At 39.2% G+C, this 18,761-nt stretch overlaps 1 protein-coding gene across 3 annotated transcripts in view; it reads left to right on the top strand.

Moving 5' to 3' along the window:
* large1 (LARGE xylosyl- and glucuronyltransferase 1) overlaps window positions 1–18,761 on the top strand; it is a 128,229-nt gene that overhangs the window by 70,707 nt on the left and 38,761 nt on the right. For all 3 annotated transcript variants that reach the window (XM_044343399.1, XM_044343398.1, XM_044343400.1), the window contains 2 exons: window positions 4,668–4,791; window positions 4,983–5,154. In XM_044343399.1, coding sequence (XP_044199334.1) covers window positions 4,668–4,791; window positions 4,983–5,154 — 296 coding nt within the window. The remainder of the gene's footprint in view (window positions 1–4,667; window positions 4,792–4,982; window positions 5,155–18,761) is intronic.

The following is an 18,761-nucleotide window of genomic DNA, read 5'->3' as shown; positions in this document are numbered from 1 at the left end:
TCAGCCTGCTGGATTGTCATCTGATAGTGAGGGGCATTCTGCTGAATGACTGAAACGATAGAACGAGACACGGGACATTGATCGCCAAACACCGCCTGACCCCGCGATAAACTGACCTGAAGCTCTCATCAAATAGTCCCTCCAGCTGTATTTCTTCCCTATATTGTGGACCTGTGATGAAATATTGGATATGCCATAAATTCCCTGTGAAACAAGATTTAAATTATATCTACCATTTCATTCTTTTTTTTTCGTTACTGTGCTCTGCTGTCAGTTAATTTGCAGCAGTCTTATGTTGTTTAGCCCATACTGTAAATCAAATATTTGCCACCAGTTCATCATTTGCGTCGATGATGGAGAGCCCAGGAGAATGGCTCTAACTGTGTGACCGATGCTGTCCCACCTGAAAGATGGCCTCTCTTTGCTGTATTCAGTCAGACAGCAGCGCTTCTCATCATTCTGATCTGTCCAATAGTAGCTGTATATTTCCTGTCAGGATAATCCAAGACTGTCCTCACCAGAAAATCAACAGCATCAAGTAAGGGTGGATGGTTGGACTTTATAAAACGTCTGACTTTGGCATTGAGGTCATTGTTCACCTCCGGTCTGCTACAAACAGTCAACATTGGTTTATTTTAACCATGACTGTGATCTTTCCCTTTCCCCGAGTAGCTTTAGTAGTAACCAGACATTAACTTATGAGGAGGTAGATCACCATAGCTCAATTATTTTCGGAACACGCTGATAAATGATCTATTATGTTGTTAAATATGATGTTTTGTCAGGTATATCAATGTCTCGTAAAAGTGAAATCATACCATTAAAGCAGAACGTAAATCACACACTTGTGTAGTTTGTCTATCAGTCACACATTCACACTGTCTCCTGTCAGACTCTTTGAAGTGGTCAAAATGATTTTTTCTAGCAAGTAGCATTTTTCAAACAGTTTTTTTTTTTTTTTTTTGCTTTTTTGAGCTCTTCATCACCTGTGCAGTAATTCTTTTGACAGATGATTCATTCCACTGTCTGTTTCTGCAGTAAAGACATCAGAAGACGCTTTGGACTGGTTTTCAGTGGTAATTAATTTATTTCCTATGTGGCAGAAAAAACATGAGGCTTCAGAAACTCCTGCAGGTTAAACTGCACTAACCAAACCCTTTTAGGACTGATCAACTCTAACAGATTCTCTATAAGTGGACTTGAAGATAGTCTAGCAACATTAAAGCTACCAACAACCCATAATGCAGCATCAGTACTCTCTCCATTCAAAAAGATTATCAGATGTTGTGAACAGTTATTGCCTAGTCCTTGAATAAAAGATGCTTTTTTAAATGCATTTTCCTGAAAAAAAAAAAAACAAAAAAAAAACGTCTTATATTCAGGCCAGTATAATAAGACAAAATATATGGAAGAAATATATGGAAGGCTTTTTCTGTGAAACTGGAAGTGTGGACATTGCCATTCAGAGATAAACAAAAAAATGACTGAAGAAACAGATTTTGTTTTATGTTTAACAAAGCAAAAGTAAAGTAAAGTAAAATAATACGGATGTTATATGATTAAAGCAAAGACAGAGGAGCTATGTAGTTCAGCTGGTTGGTTTTGGTTATGGAGGCAAAAGACAGAGCTGCTGACAGGTAAAGTGGTTAGGTGAAGCTGAGTGAAGTCTTTTCCCTCAGCTGTGATATGGACAGAGAGCAGCCAGTGCAGCACCTGCTTTATAACCATTTTTCACAGCAGCTCTGTGGTGTTTGTCAGGTCTGGAACTGTACACACTACCAGTAGAGAGGGAAATGTGTTCATGTATTGGACAAGTTGTACATGATGGTGTGTCTGGATCCAGGTCAAGATATGATAAAGATTTAAGTTAATGTATTTTAACAATGCAATCTCATAAACCTGCTAAAGCAATATAATCCTAATTTGCACAAGAGTGTTTGTAGTTAAGAATTGATACATACCCTACTTAAATTACATTTACTTTATTATTCAGATTTAACACTTTGAGGAGAAAGAGCACTGTTAGTACTTGACCTGTACCCTGAGTCTGGGCTTTGGAATTGGTGTTGGGTGCATCCCAGCTCCTCACACAGTGAAAGTAACTTCCTCTTTTCATGAAGGTGAATGCTGAGGTTCAGGACGATTCCTCTCTCAGCAGATGGAAGCACAATGAATCTCAATTTGAGTCCACTTTGAAAGTCCTTACTGAAACAAGATAACAGTATCACATTATGAAGATTAGATGATTAGATTATCATGGGGCCAGCCCTGATAATCAGGATGTACTTGACATATTTGCTTCTTTATCGGCATAATCCCAAGCATCCAGTGAAAGGCTTGTTGCTGTTTATCCAGAGGATGTGAAGACCCTTTCTGTTTGTGCTGCTGTGGCTGACAGCTTGTATGGAACCAGAGTTCCCATACATTTTGACAGCTCCCAGCCTCCAGTACTTATTAAGCAAGTGCAGCTGACATATTCATTCCCAAAGTCATTCAGCATAAGACACCCCATGGTGCTCACATCCTCAGATCAGTGTCACTATTTCTTGACCTGATTTGGAAGCCCTGAATACCTATTTTGTACAAGCCTCCTCCTTCTCTTCATATGTGAGCTGATGTAAGATACAGCTCCTCCTGGGTCAGACTGTACAGTCCTCTCTGGATGAAGCTTTGGTCATGCCGTCTGATGAATCGTCTCTCTCATTGTGCTGTTTCTCCCTGAGGACTGACCGCACAATCATCCCCAAATTATAATGTTTAAATGCAACACAATCTCCACTCAAGGTCCTCATACTTGCTTGCTCTGGAGCTTTCAGTCTTTATCAGCAGATGAGACAGTTTGCTCATTTGTCATGGAACTGTTGCTCTTCGAGGGTTAAGGTTTTTTGATACCTTGCTTTGAGAAATATGAGCTTTTTTTTGACAAAAGCCTTTTTTTCATTTAACAAAAGAATCTTGATGTCTAAATTTTAACAAGCAGCCAATGCATAATTAAGATGCAAATAGAAAAAATATGAAAATCAGGAAGTATGGATATCAGACAGTAAGTAGGTCAACAAAAATACAAATCTGACCAGATATTAAATGCCAATTTTCAGGACTTGACAGTTGTTGCTGTGGACACATTTTAGACAATATCAAAAAAGTATTGATGTCCTTCCCCAGTCAAAGTCAATTTACTATTCACAGGGAGTGCAATTCAGCAACAGTACTATAATGAATTAAGTGGCTCTGCAGGAGCTTTAAATTTGTCGAAATGGCTAGAGTAGTAACTTCAACTGGGTATCTTGGGATTTTTATCAGAAAGCCTGCATTACAAGTGAGTGGTTTGGTGTTTGATGCAGGAAGGGTCTAATGCAAGATACTATGAAGTTGCATCATGGAAATTGTAGGTATTAAAAGTCAGGATATTTTGGCAGCTGATGCGTTGCAATGGAACAATCTTTTTTTTATGTGCCTCTTGCAAGTCCTCCAACTTGGAAGTGCAACTCTAATCACAGGAAAGTTATAAGGGATAAGTCTAACAATATGCTATAATTTTGTTATTGTCATGAAATCCCATGAAAAGACCAAAATCAACAATGTGTTAGCCTGTGTCTCACTAATTTCTGGCTTCCCTACTCTGTCTGTGGCTCTCAGCTCCAAGCTCATTGGTTCCTACCGAAGACATAAAGCTTTAAAAACAGCTCACAAATATATAGTTTCATTTTTTAAAAAACAGCTGGTCATTGTAGTTTTTAACAAACGTTACTCAAACAGAAGGAAACAGTGCATTTGTTGGGGACTATTTTCAGCAGTGGATTAATCTACATTTTGTGCTCTAGTGAGTATTTCTGGCAGCAGGATGGTGTGTGTGGGATTGAGTCAAAATAAACTACAGTGTGTGTTCATTCAAGATTCAATATTTCTTTATTGTCATTTCTCAGTACTTGCGTATATTGAAATGAAATTCTGTTTCTCCCAGACCAGAAACAGTGCGCATGCAGAAAAAAACGATTTAAACAAAACTTAACTCCTAAAAATATAAGATTGCTAAAAATATACTCAGCAAATATATTAAGAAAGTTTCAGAAACAAAAAGTAAAGGACTTATATAACTACACACAAGTACACAAAAGTGTGAAAGCCTTTAAATAGCAGCAAAGGTAAACATGAGGTAGTGCAATGAGTTTGCAGCAAGGCATTTTACTGTTGTGAAAGTCCAGTGTCACTTCCACTATGTGGTGTAAAGTGTCCAGTGAGGGGTGAGTGTGGGATGGGTGTGCGTGTGGGGGGGATCCATAATGTTGATGATCGACCTGGGGGAAGAAGCTGTTGAGCAGCCAGTGCAGCAGTGCAGCTCATTGATGTGTTTTTAATGTAGTGTTTTTGGTAGGATCAGTTCACTATTGGTTTGAGTCTCCACATGAAATTTGTTGAATCTGACTCATATTTTAAGAGACATTTTTGACACCAGTGACCTTATTCTGACAAAACTTGGAGATGATGCATCTTCACATTACATACTGCTTCACACTTTTTTCCCCGATTAAATAAAATAAGCAGATTTGCCGTTTTTAGTGTAGTTGTCAATGTGTTGAAGTTTGTAAAACACAGATATAGTATAAAGCAGGTTGTGTGTGTGTGTGTGTGTGTGTGTGTGTGTGTGTGTGTGTGTGTTTCCACAGGCGGAACCCCCTACATTTCCATTTCATCACAGACTCCATTGCTCAGCAAATCCTATCTTCCCTGTTCCATACCTGGATGGTTCCTGCCGTTCGGGTCGACTTCTATGACGCAGATGAACTGAAGGTGAGGAACACTGTCTCCTCTTCACCTCAGCAATTCCCAGCTTCACTTAGAAACACTGCAGGATCAGGGCTGCATGTGTAACTTCAGTTAAAAGCTCTGTAAACCCTGCTTTTTGTTCATGACAGCATTTAGCATCTAATTAGTTACTGTACTGATAGATTGGTGTGTTCTGGTTTGGTGTGGTGTTTCAGTCTGAGGTTTCATGGATCCCCAACAAGCATTACTCTGGAATCTACGGTCTGATGAAGCTGGTGCTCACCAAGACACTTCCGTCCGATCTGCAGAGAGTCATCGTTCTGGACACAGACATCACGTTTGCCACTGACATCGCTGAACTGTGGGCTGTCTTCCACAAGTTCAAAGGTAACACAGCTCCTGTTTTCTACCTCTGTGAAAGCTTACTGTATGTCTGTAGTCAGTGTTTTCAACAATCGCCAATTTAAGTAAAAAAGAAAAGAGAGGGAAAAAAGCCTTTGAAACAGCATTATCTGTGCTGGGCACTGTGTACATTGAACATACCTGTGTCACACTCTGCAGTCATTCTGTCCAATGTGTGAATATGCACCAGATGTGAATGAAGCATCTCACTCACAACTCAGGCTCCACTTTCTCTTCTCCACTATCTATATACACCTTGTTTACTTTTCCCAGACCAGCCTGCTTTTCTGAAGCATAGATTCACTTGTGAAAGTATATACAGTGCTGTCCATAGGTGTTTGGACTGTTTTTTTTCTGTACTCCAGCACATTAGAGTTTAAATGAAAGAAAAAATACAAGGTTAAAGGGCTGAATTTGTAGAAGAAACAGAGAAGCACAAAAGTAATCAAAACTATTGTAACTCCAATTAAAATATGGCAACTAGAAGCTAATGCCTGTCAAGACATTTTAATGCGGAATAGTTACATGTTATAGCTTTAAGAAATGGTGTTTTTTGATTGGACTAAGGACAGTTGTGCCAAGCTTAGCCATTAAAAACAGTGATCATTCAACCTGTTTTAACACAGCAAAGCACAGCTGGTTTGCTGGTGGAAAACTTTTAATGTGAGGCATCAGCAGTAACTTGCCTTGTAAACAGACAAAGTTATGCACATCTTACCCAAATTGCATTGTCTGTATCCTTGAGGAAACATGTTATATGCATTTCCTTCTTCATAAAACAGTTGCAAAGCCTAAAAACAAAGCATAAACTTTCTGTCTGATCATTAGCACAACCACACACTTTAGTGCAAGACTTTGAGAGAGGTGACAGAAGTATAAATGACTAACTCTTGCTAGTTATAGCCTGAAGAATTGCTGCTTTTAAGTACTATACATACATACATATATATCTTTATTTTCTTATATTTCATTTTATAGACCAACCAATGATTCTATTAATTGAAAACAATAGAATGATCGTTGGTTATTGTTAGTTGTAGACCTACAGTTTTGAAAGAGCCTCCCCCACACTGCCGGTGATGGCAGAGTGTTGTAGTGTCAGAGAAGCTGTTTGTCCAAAGGTGGGCCTGTCGATCTTTTGTAATCTCTTCTGTCCCCACACATTCTCAAACAATGGCTGATTCACCACTCATGTGGAGAAAATCACCACCATGACTCACCATGTAGGATTTCTCTTGTTCAATCAATATGTGGTTGACACCGGCTGGATAGAAGCTGTGTGTTATACAGGTGGTGTTTCTGTGATGAGCACGGAGGAGTAGCTTTCTGTTTTTCATCAACGACAGTATCGGTGCTGTAAATGAAACTTAAAGATATAGTCCTGTTGTTCATGTTCATTACTGCTGTTTCAACTGAAACTTGCATTAAACGGTATTATACTTTGATCAAGATTTAATTTTCACTAAATTTATACAATATTTTTTCTTATACTGTATATTAAATTCCCTTTCCACTCATAAATGTGTTTTTCTCATTGTTCCTTTAGTTGGATGTTGTTTTCTTCACTGTACAGAATGATGTACGTGTAGAGTTTCTTTTCACATTCACCTGCTGGAAGTGAAGATCAGGCATATACCTGCAAGCCTAAATTGTGACATCACAACCAGTCCTGGTTCAGTATGCAACTTCCATAAATGTAATGTGGAAACATGAAGCTTCCAGTGCACAAACAGTGAGAATAGACTCAACAGTGAAGTAGGAGACATCTTGTGTCCAGCAGTTAAACTTTTGAAATGGCAAATATTTGCATTTTCATTCATTCATTCATATTTAACAAAAGGGAGTAGATGTTATTTTAAGAATTTGTAACCAGGCAACTGTCAGTAATGTCAGACACAAATTATTATTCAAAGCAGAGTCTTTTTACATGTCTTAAAGAATGTCTAGAGGCGACCTTTTATTGCATATACTTGTGAACGCAATAATTCACAAAGAATAGTTTGACATTTTGGGAAATATATGTTTTTTCCTGAGAGTGAGATGTTCAGATGAATATCTCGTGTGCCTGTTCAGTACAGAGCTGGAGTCAGGACATCATTAGCCTAGTTTAGCATAAAGACTGAATGCAGGGGGAAACAACTAGGCTGGTTCTGTCCAAAGTTCAGAAATACACCTACCAACACCGCTAAAATTCACTAATTAACATGTTGTATCTTGTTAGTGTAATTTCTACACCATAGTACACAATAGAAGTGTAAGATCAACTGTTTGGTTTGTTTGTTTTAGGGGTAGTTACATGCTGAAACATGCTGGAAAAACTGTGCATCCATCTACCCAGTTCTTTTATGCAGTGTATTTTGCTATAGTGCTAGTTGCCAGTTATGGTCAGTGGGCACAGGTTTTATTATTATTATAACTAACACAAAACATGAGGCAACAGCACTTTTATGCAATGGTAGAGATGTTCTGGCTCTTTGAAAATTCGAACCCTATTCTTGAACCGTGACCATGATGCGCTTCATTGTGTTTATTTTGGTGAGTTTTCTTTTAAAATGACATCAGTGGCTTCTGTTAAAGTTATCGTACTGACAAAAACAAAAGTTACAAATGACAAAAGTCAGCATACAGTATGAAGAAAAAAATCATTTTGAATGAATAATTTCTTTATGATCCCAGATGACATATGAGGTGCCAAGGAGGATGTGATATTAGAGAGTGTAGTTCTAAGAGAGATTAAAGGTTTCTCTATAAGGCTTCAATCGATGGGTTTTATGTGTCATCCCACCATGTCTAACGGTAAAAATGTTCATACCTGTTTCAAATGGCCAAGGGCAAAAAAGCCTGCTGTCATGATCTAGCATCCTTGTAGTCTCGACAAGGTGAAGCGACCAAATGAAGATAATGGCGCACACTTTTGGACAATATCTCTTGGAAGGGATTCATCATGTTGCACTCACATTCACATGAAAACTGACAGAAGTAGGTCTGTGAAGAATATAAACTCCGAGCTTGAGAGAGAGGTTCAAACACCACCTATGTAAACACATCCACACACCTGGGAAATCACTGATTGTCAGATTGTCTGTTTCGGAAAGCTGCAGAAATTGTCTGACACAGCCCCACCTGATTCTGCCATCTGGAAGAGGGCCTCAGGTGTTGTAAGACGATCCAAAAAATGCTAGCTTGATATATACTCAGGCCTTAAGAGTATAAGAGTGGAGGACAGGCAAGAAGTGTGGAGACGATGGGACACAAAGTCCTGTGAGTGTATTCCTGGGAGGCAAGGTCAAGAGTAAAGATTGAGGAAGGTGCGTAGGCAGGAGGAGTGAAGGAGGCGGTGGTGAGTCACTTCAAAGATTTATGGGTAATGCTGTCCTATAGAGCAGTGCAGTCAGCAGGGGTTTGGATCAATCTTAATTAACAGTTGACTCCAATACAGCACCTCTGCCACCCACTCCCTTTGCTGTCCAGTCTGGCTGAACTGTCTAGCCTCATTATGTTTAAAGCATTACAACAGTCCACAAAGACACACTCAATAAACGTTACTCCTAGACTTTAGCTTTCTTTAAATTACCAGCTTATACGTGAGCTTATAAAGATGGTTAAGAGAGCTGATACAAGGCTGTGATGTAACCATCACAGCTCTTATTCTATATGGTCATTAACTCTACCAACCTCATATAAGTCACCGGCATAAAAATGCATGATACATGATATCAGTGAGTTTACCTTCAGTAACCACAAACTGTCCCGACAAGGCAACCGAAATCTATGCTTAAGTACGATCACCAGGGACTATTTCTTTGATACAGTAGAAATGGCTGTAAATTCTGAAATAAAAGCCTGTATTCAAATACCCAGTCAGATGGAGGGCATTTGTAGGTGACAACAAAGAAGAAATGCAAGCAGCCAAGAGCAGCTGCTGTCAGACTCTCCGTGTCTGGACTGGAAACACAGAGTCCACTTGAGCTTTGACAGTCACTAGAAGCTCATTCATGGCTCTTGGTAAAAGTTTCTGTGTGGTACTTGTGTTGTAGCTCAGCTAGCAGCTCAGCACAGAGAGGCTCTCCAGTGTCTGTGGGGGAGTGTCAGTATGTAGCCGTAGCCCTGCTGTTGATCATGTTAACGTTACCAGCCCTCAATATCTTATAGACCTCTGAATATTGCACAGTTAGTTATCGGTGGGCCCGTGTGTTGTGTTCACTGCCACAGAAAAGGAATAAATCTTTGGGTGAATAGCACAACATCTCGTCTATATTGTCTCTTATCAGACTTGCTAAAGCTACCAGCAACTCTGTGTGAGAGGCACAAACTGAGGCTACCATTAGCAGTGCTCCAATATTTATTCTTGGCGGCATTTCTTTTCTGTGAAACTAATGTACTGTAGACATTGTACATTCTGACTACTTCCTGCTCTTTGAAATATTTTTTCTTTCTTCTTCAGTTACAGATATCATGATATATCTTAGATTATTTCTTTGTGAGATATCATCTATTGCAGGATCGCCTTTGTCGTGATATATTGATATCGTTAGAAGAGTATCATGATAGTATTGTATCGTGAGCTCATCTGTGATTCCCACTTGTGATCAATAACTGAGAAATGTTGGGGAAGCATTTGAAGTTTTGAAATTTTCTAAACATTAAATTCATTCAACTAAACCAAATGCCCCATTAAGTTGGTGATCTTGGTAGAAGTAGTGATTTAAACAAAACTAGCTGATTTTTCTGCCATTTACTTACCAGGGTTCCATCTAGAGGTTTATTGTCATTACAACATGATAGAATCCTGTCTGGCTCCCTGAGTGTACTACTCATTTCTGTTTCACTTTTAATGACTTTTTCTGTAAATTAGGAAGAATTCATAGCATTGTAATGCTCAAAGCTATTAACAGTGGCAGTTCTAAAAAGCAGCCTAACAGCTGTGTGTTTCTGAGAGGCAGTGATATTCTCTGTAAGTCAAATATTGGAGTCTTTTCCATTCTGCAGACATCGACTTGTCTTGATCTTTCTTGTTCAGGTAATAGTGCTGCTGTTGCAGTCTCCTGCTGGGAGCTTCTCTTGCTCCTCCTCACTCAGTTTGCTTTTCATGCACCAACACTACTTCCTCAACTTTCTATCATCCTTTGTCTCCATCATCCCACTCTCAAACTTTACTTTTTGATTGTTTTCAAACTCTGTCAGCTTTCGAACAGACATTTTTGATGATCCTGACTATATTTGTGGTGCCTTAGAATTAACTCAATCAAAAGGATCCACAGTGACCACAGATGTATTCTCTTCAACAAGACATATTGAAGTCCCAAGGCTTTCAATTCAACTTGTTTAATAACTTTATTTACATAATGGTCATGGAAGCAATATTGCCACAGAATGGTCTGAAACAATAGAGTTATTGAGCATGAGAGTTCATTTAATGAAAAAAATTAACTCAACATACACTTACTAGCTTACTATGGCTTAGCTGGTATCACATGATCTAAATATGGAATTTTTGTGCAGTCGGTGCATTTGTAGGCATCATCCCCACAGAAGCTCACAGACAGGAGCAGCTGACAAAATGTACAACACACAGATAAACATGCTTATCCTTTTCAAATCCAATCTGATAATCCAATATCTTGTCTGAACTCAGGCTTGGACTGCAACAAACTTGTCTTGAGGACATTGTCTGAATTTTCTTTCTTTGGATGTTGTTTTCCACTGGATATCGACCTAACTATTCCCTACTTGCATTTGTGGGTGTTGTACTCAAGATGTTAAATGGATATTAGAGAACTCGGCATGCAGAGAATGTTTGTCCAATCTAGTGTAATTGTTGCCAGAATGGACCCCATATTTCACAATGGGTTTGTCACATTGTCAATTAAGTGCTGCTTCTATTTTATGGATTATTTTTCACGCTTGCCTGCAGGCCTTTTCTCTCTTTTTTATATTTTTGGGCATTTTCTTGTCTTTAATGGACAGCTGAAAGTATATAAGCAGACAGGAAACAAGGGAAGAGTGAAGGACATTGCATAACGACAAGGGTTCCTAGCTAGAGTCAAACCAGGGATGTTGCAGTTATGTGGCATGTGCTGTAACCACTCGGTTACCAGGGCGCTCCTGCAGGCTTTTTCTTTCAGCCTCTGTACTGTGTTCTCCATATGACCCTGGCAGCACTCTGAAAGGTGAAATGTTGAATGTGTGCCCCTTTTTTTCCCTGACTGCTGATTGTATGTTCTTGCTGATGGGCTCCAAGGCCACTCAGAGATGGTGACGTACACCATTTATCCATCCATTGTCAGAAATCACTGGTGCCTGCCTGTAATTTATTAGAATTAACCCTCCAATTCTAATCAGCAGATATTCTGGGGTTAGGTGTGGAGCCCTGGGGAAATTAGAGCACCACTCAAGACCTCATATTTCATTTTAGCCTCACTCCCACATACCATGCCCTCCAAGGAGTACAATCCATGACCCTTGCCACTTTGACAAATTTGAGGCTTTGTACCAAGGGGGAGAGGGCAGGTAGGTTGAGGTCAGGTGTTTAATGTAGAGGTGGGGAGGAGATTGAATAGTGTTGTAATGCATTCGAACTCATTCATTCTTAAACATCTCTCAGGAGTTGTGTATAGAGCCCAAGTCAATTTCTCTTCACCAGGGGTGTTTCTATTAAGCCATGTATGAACATACTCTACATGTGTCTCAGAATTGCTTACTTGCATTAAGGTGTTCTCCCATGTTGCCAATCCCCTTGCCCAATAACTCTCACCTTCCTTTGAGTTGCAGAAGCAGTCATAATATATGAGCAAATAGAGTATGTTCAAATAATGAATATGTACTGTAATCTTTAAACATTTATATTGCACCAATAAGAAATGAATTAAAGTAATGGATGAAATTCAGTTCAGTATATCAACCAATAAATGTCACCATTGACAGGTGTGTGTAGCACAGCTCTTTCTTGCCTAAAATGAATTGAAACGAATTGTCTGAGTTTCACAAAAGAAAAACATAGCTGGCCGATTAGAGCCTCAAACATCAAGCAAGCATCAAACAGAAACATCAGGTGAAGAAGCTATTTTAGTTCCCCTTATCAACCGTACCTGCTTAGTACAAGGTAGAGCAAATTTGGCTTCCAAAATACTCTGAAATTGAGTGACTCATGGTTTCAACCAGGTCTGGAAATACTGCTTGGGGATTTTGGTTCGTGCTAACTCAGTAACATCATTCAGGTCTTTCAAAGCTTTAGACATGCACCCATGCTGCAAAATCCTCTGTTCGGCAGCAACCCAAAGGTTCTCTCATGGGTTGATAACTTTCTTTAACCTTTAGGCCTTAGTATGCTTCAAAACTTTTAACTAGATAGTATGACTTGTCGTCTGTCAAAAGAGAAAGTGTTTTTTATCTGGTTTGATGACCAAGAACCTGCTGTTAAAGACTCATCCTGCCTGCATCCCACTGCCTTCCTGATGGCTTTCCAAGAATCCTGTGTCTTTTGAGTGTCATTGTAGTTTCAACACAATGAATCACAATTGGAGATAACTGCGCTCATTTTTTAGAAAGTCTCTCCTGCAAGGTAATTATTGCGTTGCACTTAGATGTTCACATTAAAAGCAACAAAAGTAGTTGTGCTAAGAATATTGTCTTTTACACCCATGTGTGCAAACCTGGCCAATTACTGCGTTAAGTGGCTGTGATTACTGGATAATTGGAAAGTTACAAAAGTTGTTGGACACTGTTACCCCATCAGCCCCCCACTCCTCTGATCCTGATGTCATGAATGGTGTTTCAGATGCTGTACGACAATCCAACAAGCACTTTGTTTTAAGCAAATTGTGGCCTGTAGGCTCATACCCTGATATCTTGTGACTCATTGTTCCCACCAGGTGTTATAAACATTTTGGTTTGTGCCAACTCCTTAACATCATGCAGGTTTTGCAGTTATTTAGGCATGCATTCATTCAGCAGAACCTCCTGTTTAGCCCAAAGGCTCTCTCATGGATTGATAAGAATCCCACTGCCTCATAGGTGTAGTTTTGCTGTAGAGCAATGCTCTCTTTTTCGGAAACTCCCTGTTCATACTCACTCATGAGTTAAGATTAATTTCATATGTAATTAATTTAATATCTATGAAAAAAAAGGTGAAATTACACCACGTTACATTCACTGACTACATAAAATGCATGACTCTGTCTGTGCCTGCTGCAAGAAGGAAGAAGGAGGGGCTGCACACAGCAAAATCACTCTCACACTCAGATGCATGGCGCTTTCAAAAAATAAGTAAAAACAATCTTCTCATGTGGGGGCAGATTTATTTGCTTGCATCTCCTAAATAAATTCTATGCATAGTAAACACTGGCCTCAATTCAGTGTTTCTGAGAGGTCCAACAGCACAGAAGGCTTTTATTTCAGGAGGAAGCAAGTGTTTGAACCAAACAAGACTCATGAATAGGATTTATCATGCACACACAGGCTCTGCATCTCCCTCTGTGTTTTTGTCTCTGTCTCTCTACATTTACTATGACACACTAATGCATACATTGACTAAAAGGCACATGCCAGGGCAGTCACTAACCATAACAGTGTTCTACACACACGCACATGCCTGTCACAACAAAGACATACATTAAACACAACTTTTCTATTCCTTTCATCCACCATTTTCTATTCACCAATGTTATATAATTCATGTAGCAGAAGCGCTACTACACCTACCTGCTGTCTCCATGAATTTGCTGAGGGTGACCTATTTTTAGCCTCCACTGAACAACGCAGCATTGGACAAGCTTTTTAGCACCCAAAGCTACATGCAAACACAAAGCACTTAAAGATGTAAGCATGCTCAGTGGGTTTACAGGCCGATGTAGTGTAAGTGGTGCATTAAAGAGTACATTTACATGTGGCTGTGCTACTGGGTGAGACACAGTCAATAATGCAATGGAGGATCCTCCTGATGAGATCCTGGCACTGAAGACACAATTGATAGATGGACTAGAGCAAGTCAACAGACATGTGCAAGTAGTTTAGGCTTTAAATATCTGACTAAACCTAATTTTAGACAGATGCAGGTAAGGCTTAAAAGCTGCAGTTGTATTATAGCGGAACTCCACCAATTTTACACATGAAGGTCAGTTTATGAGAGTACTACACAACCTGTCAAAACAGTTGTATGTGTATGTGGCTCTGGAGAAGGTTTAAGAAAATAACCTTGATGTCATCAAGGCTTCTAGACTACAATTTATACTATGTATAATGGGAAATGTGGGATTCAGGGTTTTTAGAGCTTGACCCATCCATTTTTCATTCTACTCCCATCTGGTCACAGATACAGGACACTTAGATAATGGAAAAAAGGCACATTTTAGTAAAGGTTTTGTCCCCTCTGCTATAGTGGCTTTAAGTTCCTTTGCCCACTTTTGTGAGTCCACTAACTTCATGGAAATAATAAAAATCACCCCACCCCATGTGTACCCCATTAAAGGTACAGGAAATTTTACGTGTAGTAGTAGTATTAAGTGTAGTGCTTTTGTACTTGTTGTACAGACTCAAAGTGGCAGGTTCTCACAACTTAGACTTGTAGGCACAGTAAGTGGCGTGATGTTGAGCACACAATTAACATATTCAGCTTTGATTGGGCAGTTACTTTCTCTTAGTGTAACTGTATTGGTGCACAATTAAGTGATGTGTTTCCATGCCTTGTTTCAATTCAGTCAATTCACAACGACGCACCTGTCGTGCCTGCAGTGTATTCATTTTTTCATGGACTTGTTTGAATAGGTCATTATTTCCTATTTTCATACTGTCTAAGCATCCAATAACGTTCAGTTCTTTAAGAGTTTATATCAAAAACAAACTCTCTGCAGATGTCCAGTTCAGCTTGGAAACTGCCATTGAAAATGGAGAAATGTATGTCCCCACGCATTTACGTGAAGTCGGAGGGCATGCGCAGAAAGAACGCAGCCAGAAAGTAATCAGGTTTAATTGTTTACATTTGATCGGTTTATGAAAAGCCTTAAACTACCCCTCTTTAACTGATTGAAATTTCAATCTGTTTGAGACTTTTTATTCTGATTGAGACGTTTATATGGAGCATTTTTATTATTTGGGCTTTTAAATCGATTATGATTTGAATATTAGGCTCCTTGTAAACATGGCTATAGAGAGCTGTCTTCTCATCCATTGCAGTTTAAAAGATCACTGATGAACGAAGGTCAAATTTGAAAGTGAGAAAGGGAGCTGCACTGAGGCGTAAAATAAGCGCTATGTCCAGCCATGAGGTTCAGCATCTTAGCTGTCTTTACGGGAAAACAACAGCTCACACTGCCTGTAATCAGCTACCTGAATTACAGCTACCTGAAATTGGTAGCTGCTGTTGTGGATAATTTTAAACCTAACCTCAATTCAACATCAAGTCATTGTTCAGGGTTCAGTGTGTTGCTGCGGCTGTGGAGACTGCTGTCTCTCATTACCACAGCACAGTGAAATAAAAGGCTGCAAGCCACTTCTGTTCTCCGAAACTTTTGGTGTGATTACACAGTTAAATATCACCCTTTAACAGCTGATGACACTTTGACAATGGTGTCAAAGAAACCCCTTTTATTAGCATTCATACAGCTTCTTCTTTCATTGTTTTATCTTTGTTATCTACCATTTAACCCCACTTATCTGTGCTGATGTGAGAGACAACAGAAATAGAGATAGAGAGAGGAGGGTGTAGGCAGGCAAATGGAAACAGAACCTCATCAGTGAACAGGGACTTGGCTTGATATCATTTTGATTGACACAAGCAATAATTGCCCATCACTGGCCTGATGAAGTCTTGCCAAAAAGCTGGTGAGCTGGAACAAGCCCCATACACTGACAGGACACTGGGATTGTAACCCATCTAGCATCCTGCAGCCTCAGGCCCAACAGTCCTGAAAGCACGAGGGGTTGCTGGAGCTTTTCCTTCAGAGTTGTCTGTCCCTGGTGGCAAAACCCATTCGAGAGTGGTCAGTTAGATAAAGTGCTGTACCTCGTCATCTACTAAATAAGCTGTCAGTGCCCCTGCACAGTTTTAACTGAGGATCTACTCCACAGAATATTCTTGTGCAAGGAGAACACTTTATTTAAGCAGGTATTGTTTTGCACCATCAACAGTGTCAGTCAGGGACACTGAATATTTCTTTAAAGATCATTCAGGTTCATAACAACTTGGGTCTTACCAAAGTAATTGCTGAGATCTGGGAACACAGCAACGTCGCTAATAAGTCCACCGGCAAGAAACAAGCAGTCACTTTGCAACACATTTGCATTCTTGTTGTTAAAGGACACCATCTAACTTTTTGATGTGAAAGTGTGAAACTTAGAGAAGTAATGTTGAAAGTGAAGAGGTAAGAAAACAAAATATCCCAAACTTCAATTGAAAGAAGACTCATACATCAAAGCGAGGGCCAAAAGCCCAATTCACTCTGGTCCACTTTTATGTTGGTATGTGATGAAATTGATGAATTACCCCTTAACATTTCACTTTCCTGAAATGCAGTTTCACAAGGGAACTTAATTTGTTGAAATCATCCTTGTCCAGGGGAGTTTTGTAGGGTCAATATTGGACTGTACAGTTTGTCACTTTATGAGTTAGTGAAGCAACACTTGAAGTTTGTGTTGGAAATTCAAAACCCTCCTTTTTTTCTTTTCTTTTTTATGATGTAAAGCAGATACAAACAATATTTACAAAAAATTAAAACAATTGACGGAGCTGACTGATTCAGGGCAGCTCTTCAGACTACCTGAATGTTAAAGTAACATTACTGCCCAGCAACACCAGTATTAAAATCAATAGTTGCTTTTGCCTGGTGATAAGTAGACTTATAGCTGCTTGGGTACAATGGGTACACAGCTCAGCATCATGCAACATGAGCTTGTAAGCTTTAGCTCAGGGCAAGAAGACAATGAACTACAGACAGATTGCCACACATACAGTATTCAGATTTCAGGCATGACAGGAGTGTGGCATATAAAAAGACAGCCAGTGTACCTGTGAGAATAGAAAAATGGTCTGGTTTTCCATTTCTTGTAGCTAATTTATTACATTGTCACTCAATAAAAGGATTCAACACATGTACATCATACAATCTTATGCACATTTACAGATTCTTGCATACATGCATGATCAAAGTACACATTTCAAGATTGGTTTGGTTTTATTCTGTCATAAAACAACCTACACATAACAAATACTAAGTACATTCACCCATCTCTCCTCTCTCCCTTTCATTAAATAGGAAGTTTTACACCAGTTTTTTAAAACTGTAATAGATTCCCAGGATCTGCTGAGCTGTTCCAAATTTTAGCCCCCACACATTGAAAGCATAATGTTTAGTATTATACCAATGCTGGTTTCTAGTATGTATCAACAGTAAATAGACTGATTATACATGAATTGCTGCAAGATGCTGACCTTGTTGACAAAGTTTAACCATTGTAGTGATTTGACATTATTTTATTATACTCTTATAAACAAAGATATAACAAATCATCTTATCTTACACAACACGTAAGTGGGACTGTTGTTTAAAATGACCATGATAACAGAAATGACATGTGTCAACACACATTAACAGTCTGAGTACACATTTAGAAATTTACATGTACACATGCATAGATTGAGTTTCAGTGTCACAACTCTCTACACTCATTTGCAAATTATATTGCTACAACATTGGCCCCATAAGCAATGGCAAACAACCTATTTGTTCATTAAGGTTGCAAAAATATCCAGACTGCATGGATAGGTATTTCTTTAGTACCACATGAAGGACAAGTGGGGAATTGAATGTCAACATTGGACACAAGCTTTCACATAAGATATATTACTATCAATATCTGTGAAATTTGCTGAGGACATTCAGGCTCCCCAGAAGTTGAACCCTGTTGATTAATAATTTAATAATTCCTTGGCTTTCCTGTGGAACAAACTCCAAGGCTCCCAAGAAATTGGTAAAAAAAAAATGATACTGATATCAAAATTGATCAAAAGTATTGATCTCTACTGGTTCTAAAGACAGTTGTCAGGCCTATCTCCAGATAATGTTGAAATGGTTTATTGAAACAGAGGGAGTTGTAAGCACGCCCCCTTTTCTTTACTCTCATTTTCTCTCTGCTCAAACGGACAAGGTAGATTAACCAAGAGCCAACCACTGGGCTGTTCAGTGGAAATGGGGTCAGAGCCACTAAAGACTGTTGACATTATAGAAAGACTAAGGTACCATCAAGTAACAGCTGTGTAGAGTTGTGGCACAGAAATATTTCAGCTTCAGTAATGTCCTTCCATGGATTTTCAAAGATACACTAGTGGGGAAAAGACACATTTTACTCATTTCATTCAGTTGGCTGTTGGTTGTTTCCTAGACTCCTGGTCACTGTTGGCTTTTTAAATGTTAAGAACACACAAGTAGCAAAGATAGGAGAGAGCAACAAGAGGAAGGACATGAGAGATAGTGTGAAAGCGTAGCTGATTGATGATGGAAGGCTTCGCAGATGAGAGCTGGCTCTATCAGCGAGGCCTTAAGAGTCTGAAAAAGTGTTAAAATATGAAAATTGCCTCCTCAGCTGCTTCCCCATGAAAC

The sequence above is a fragment of the Thunnus albacares genome, chromosome 23, assembly GCF_914725855.1.
Source record: "Thunnus albacares chromosome 23, fThuAlb1.1, whole genome shotgun sequence".
In the NCBI taxonomy this organism is placed as follows: domain Eukaryota; kingdom Metazoa; phylum Chordata; class Actinopteri; order Scombriformes; family Scombridae; genus Thunnus; species Thunnus albacares.
This window is presented reverse-complemented; position numbering and strand designations above follow the sequence as displayed.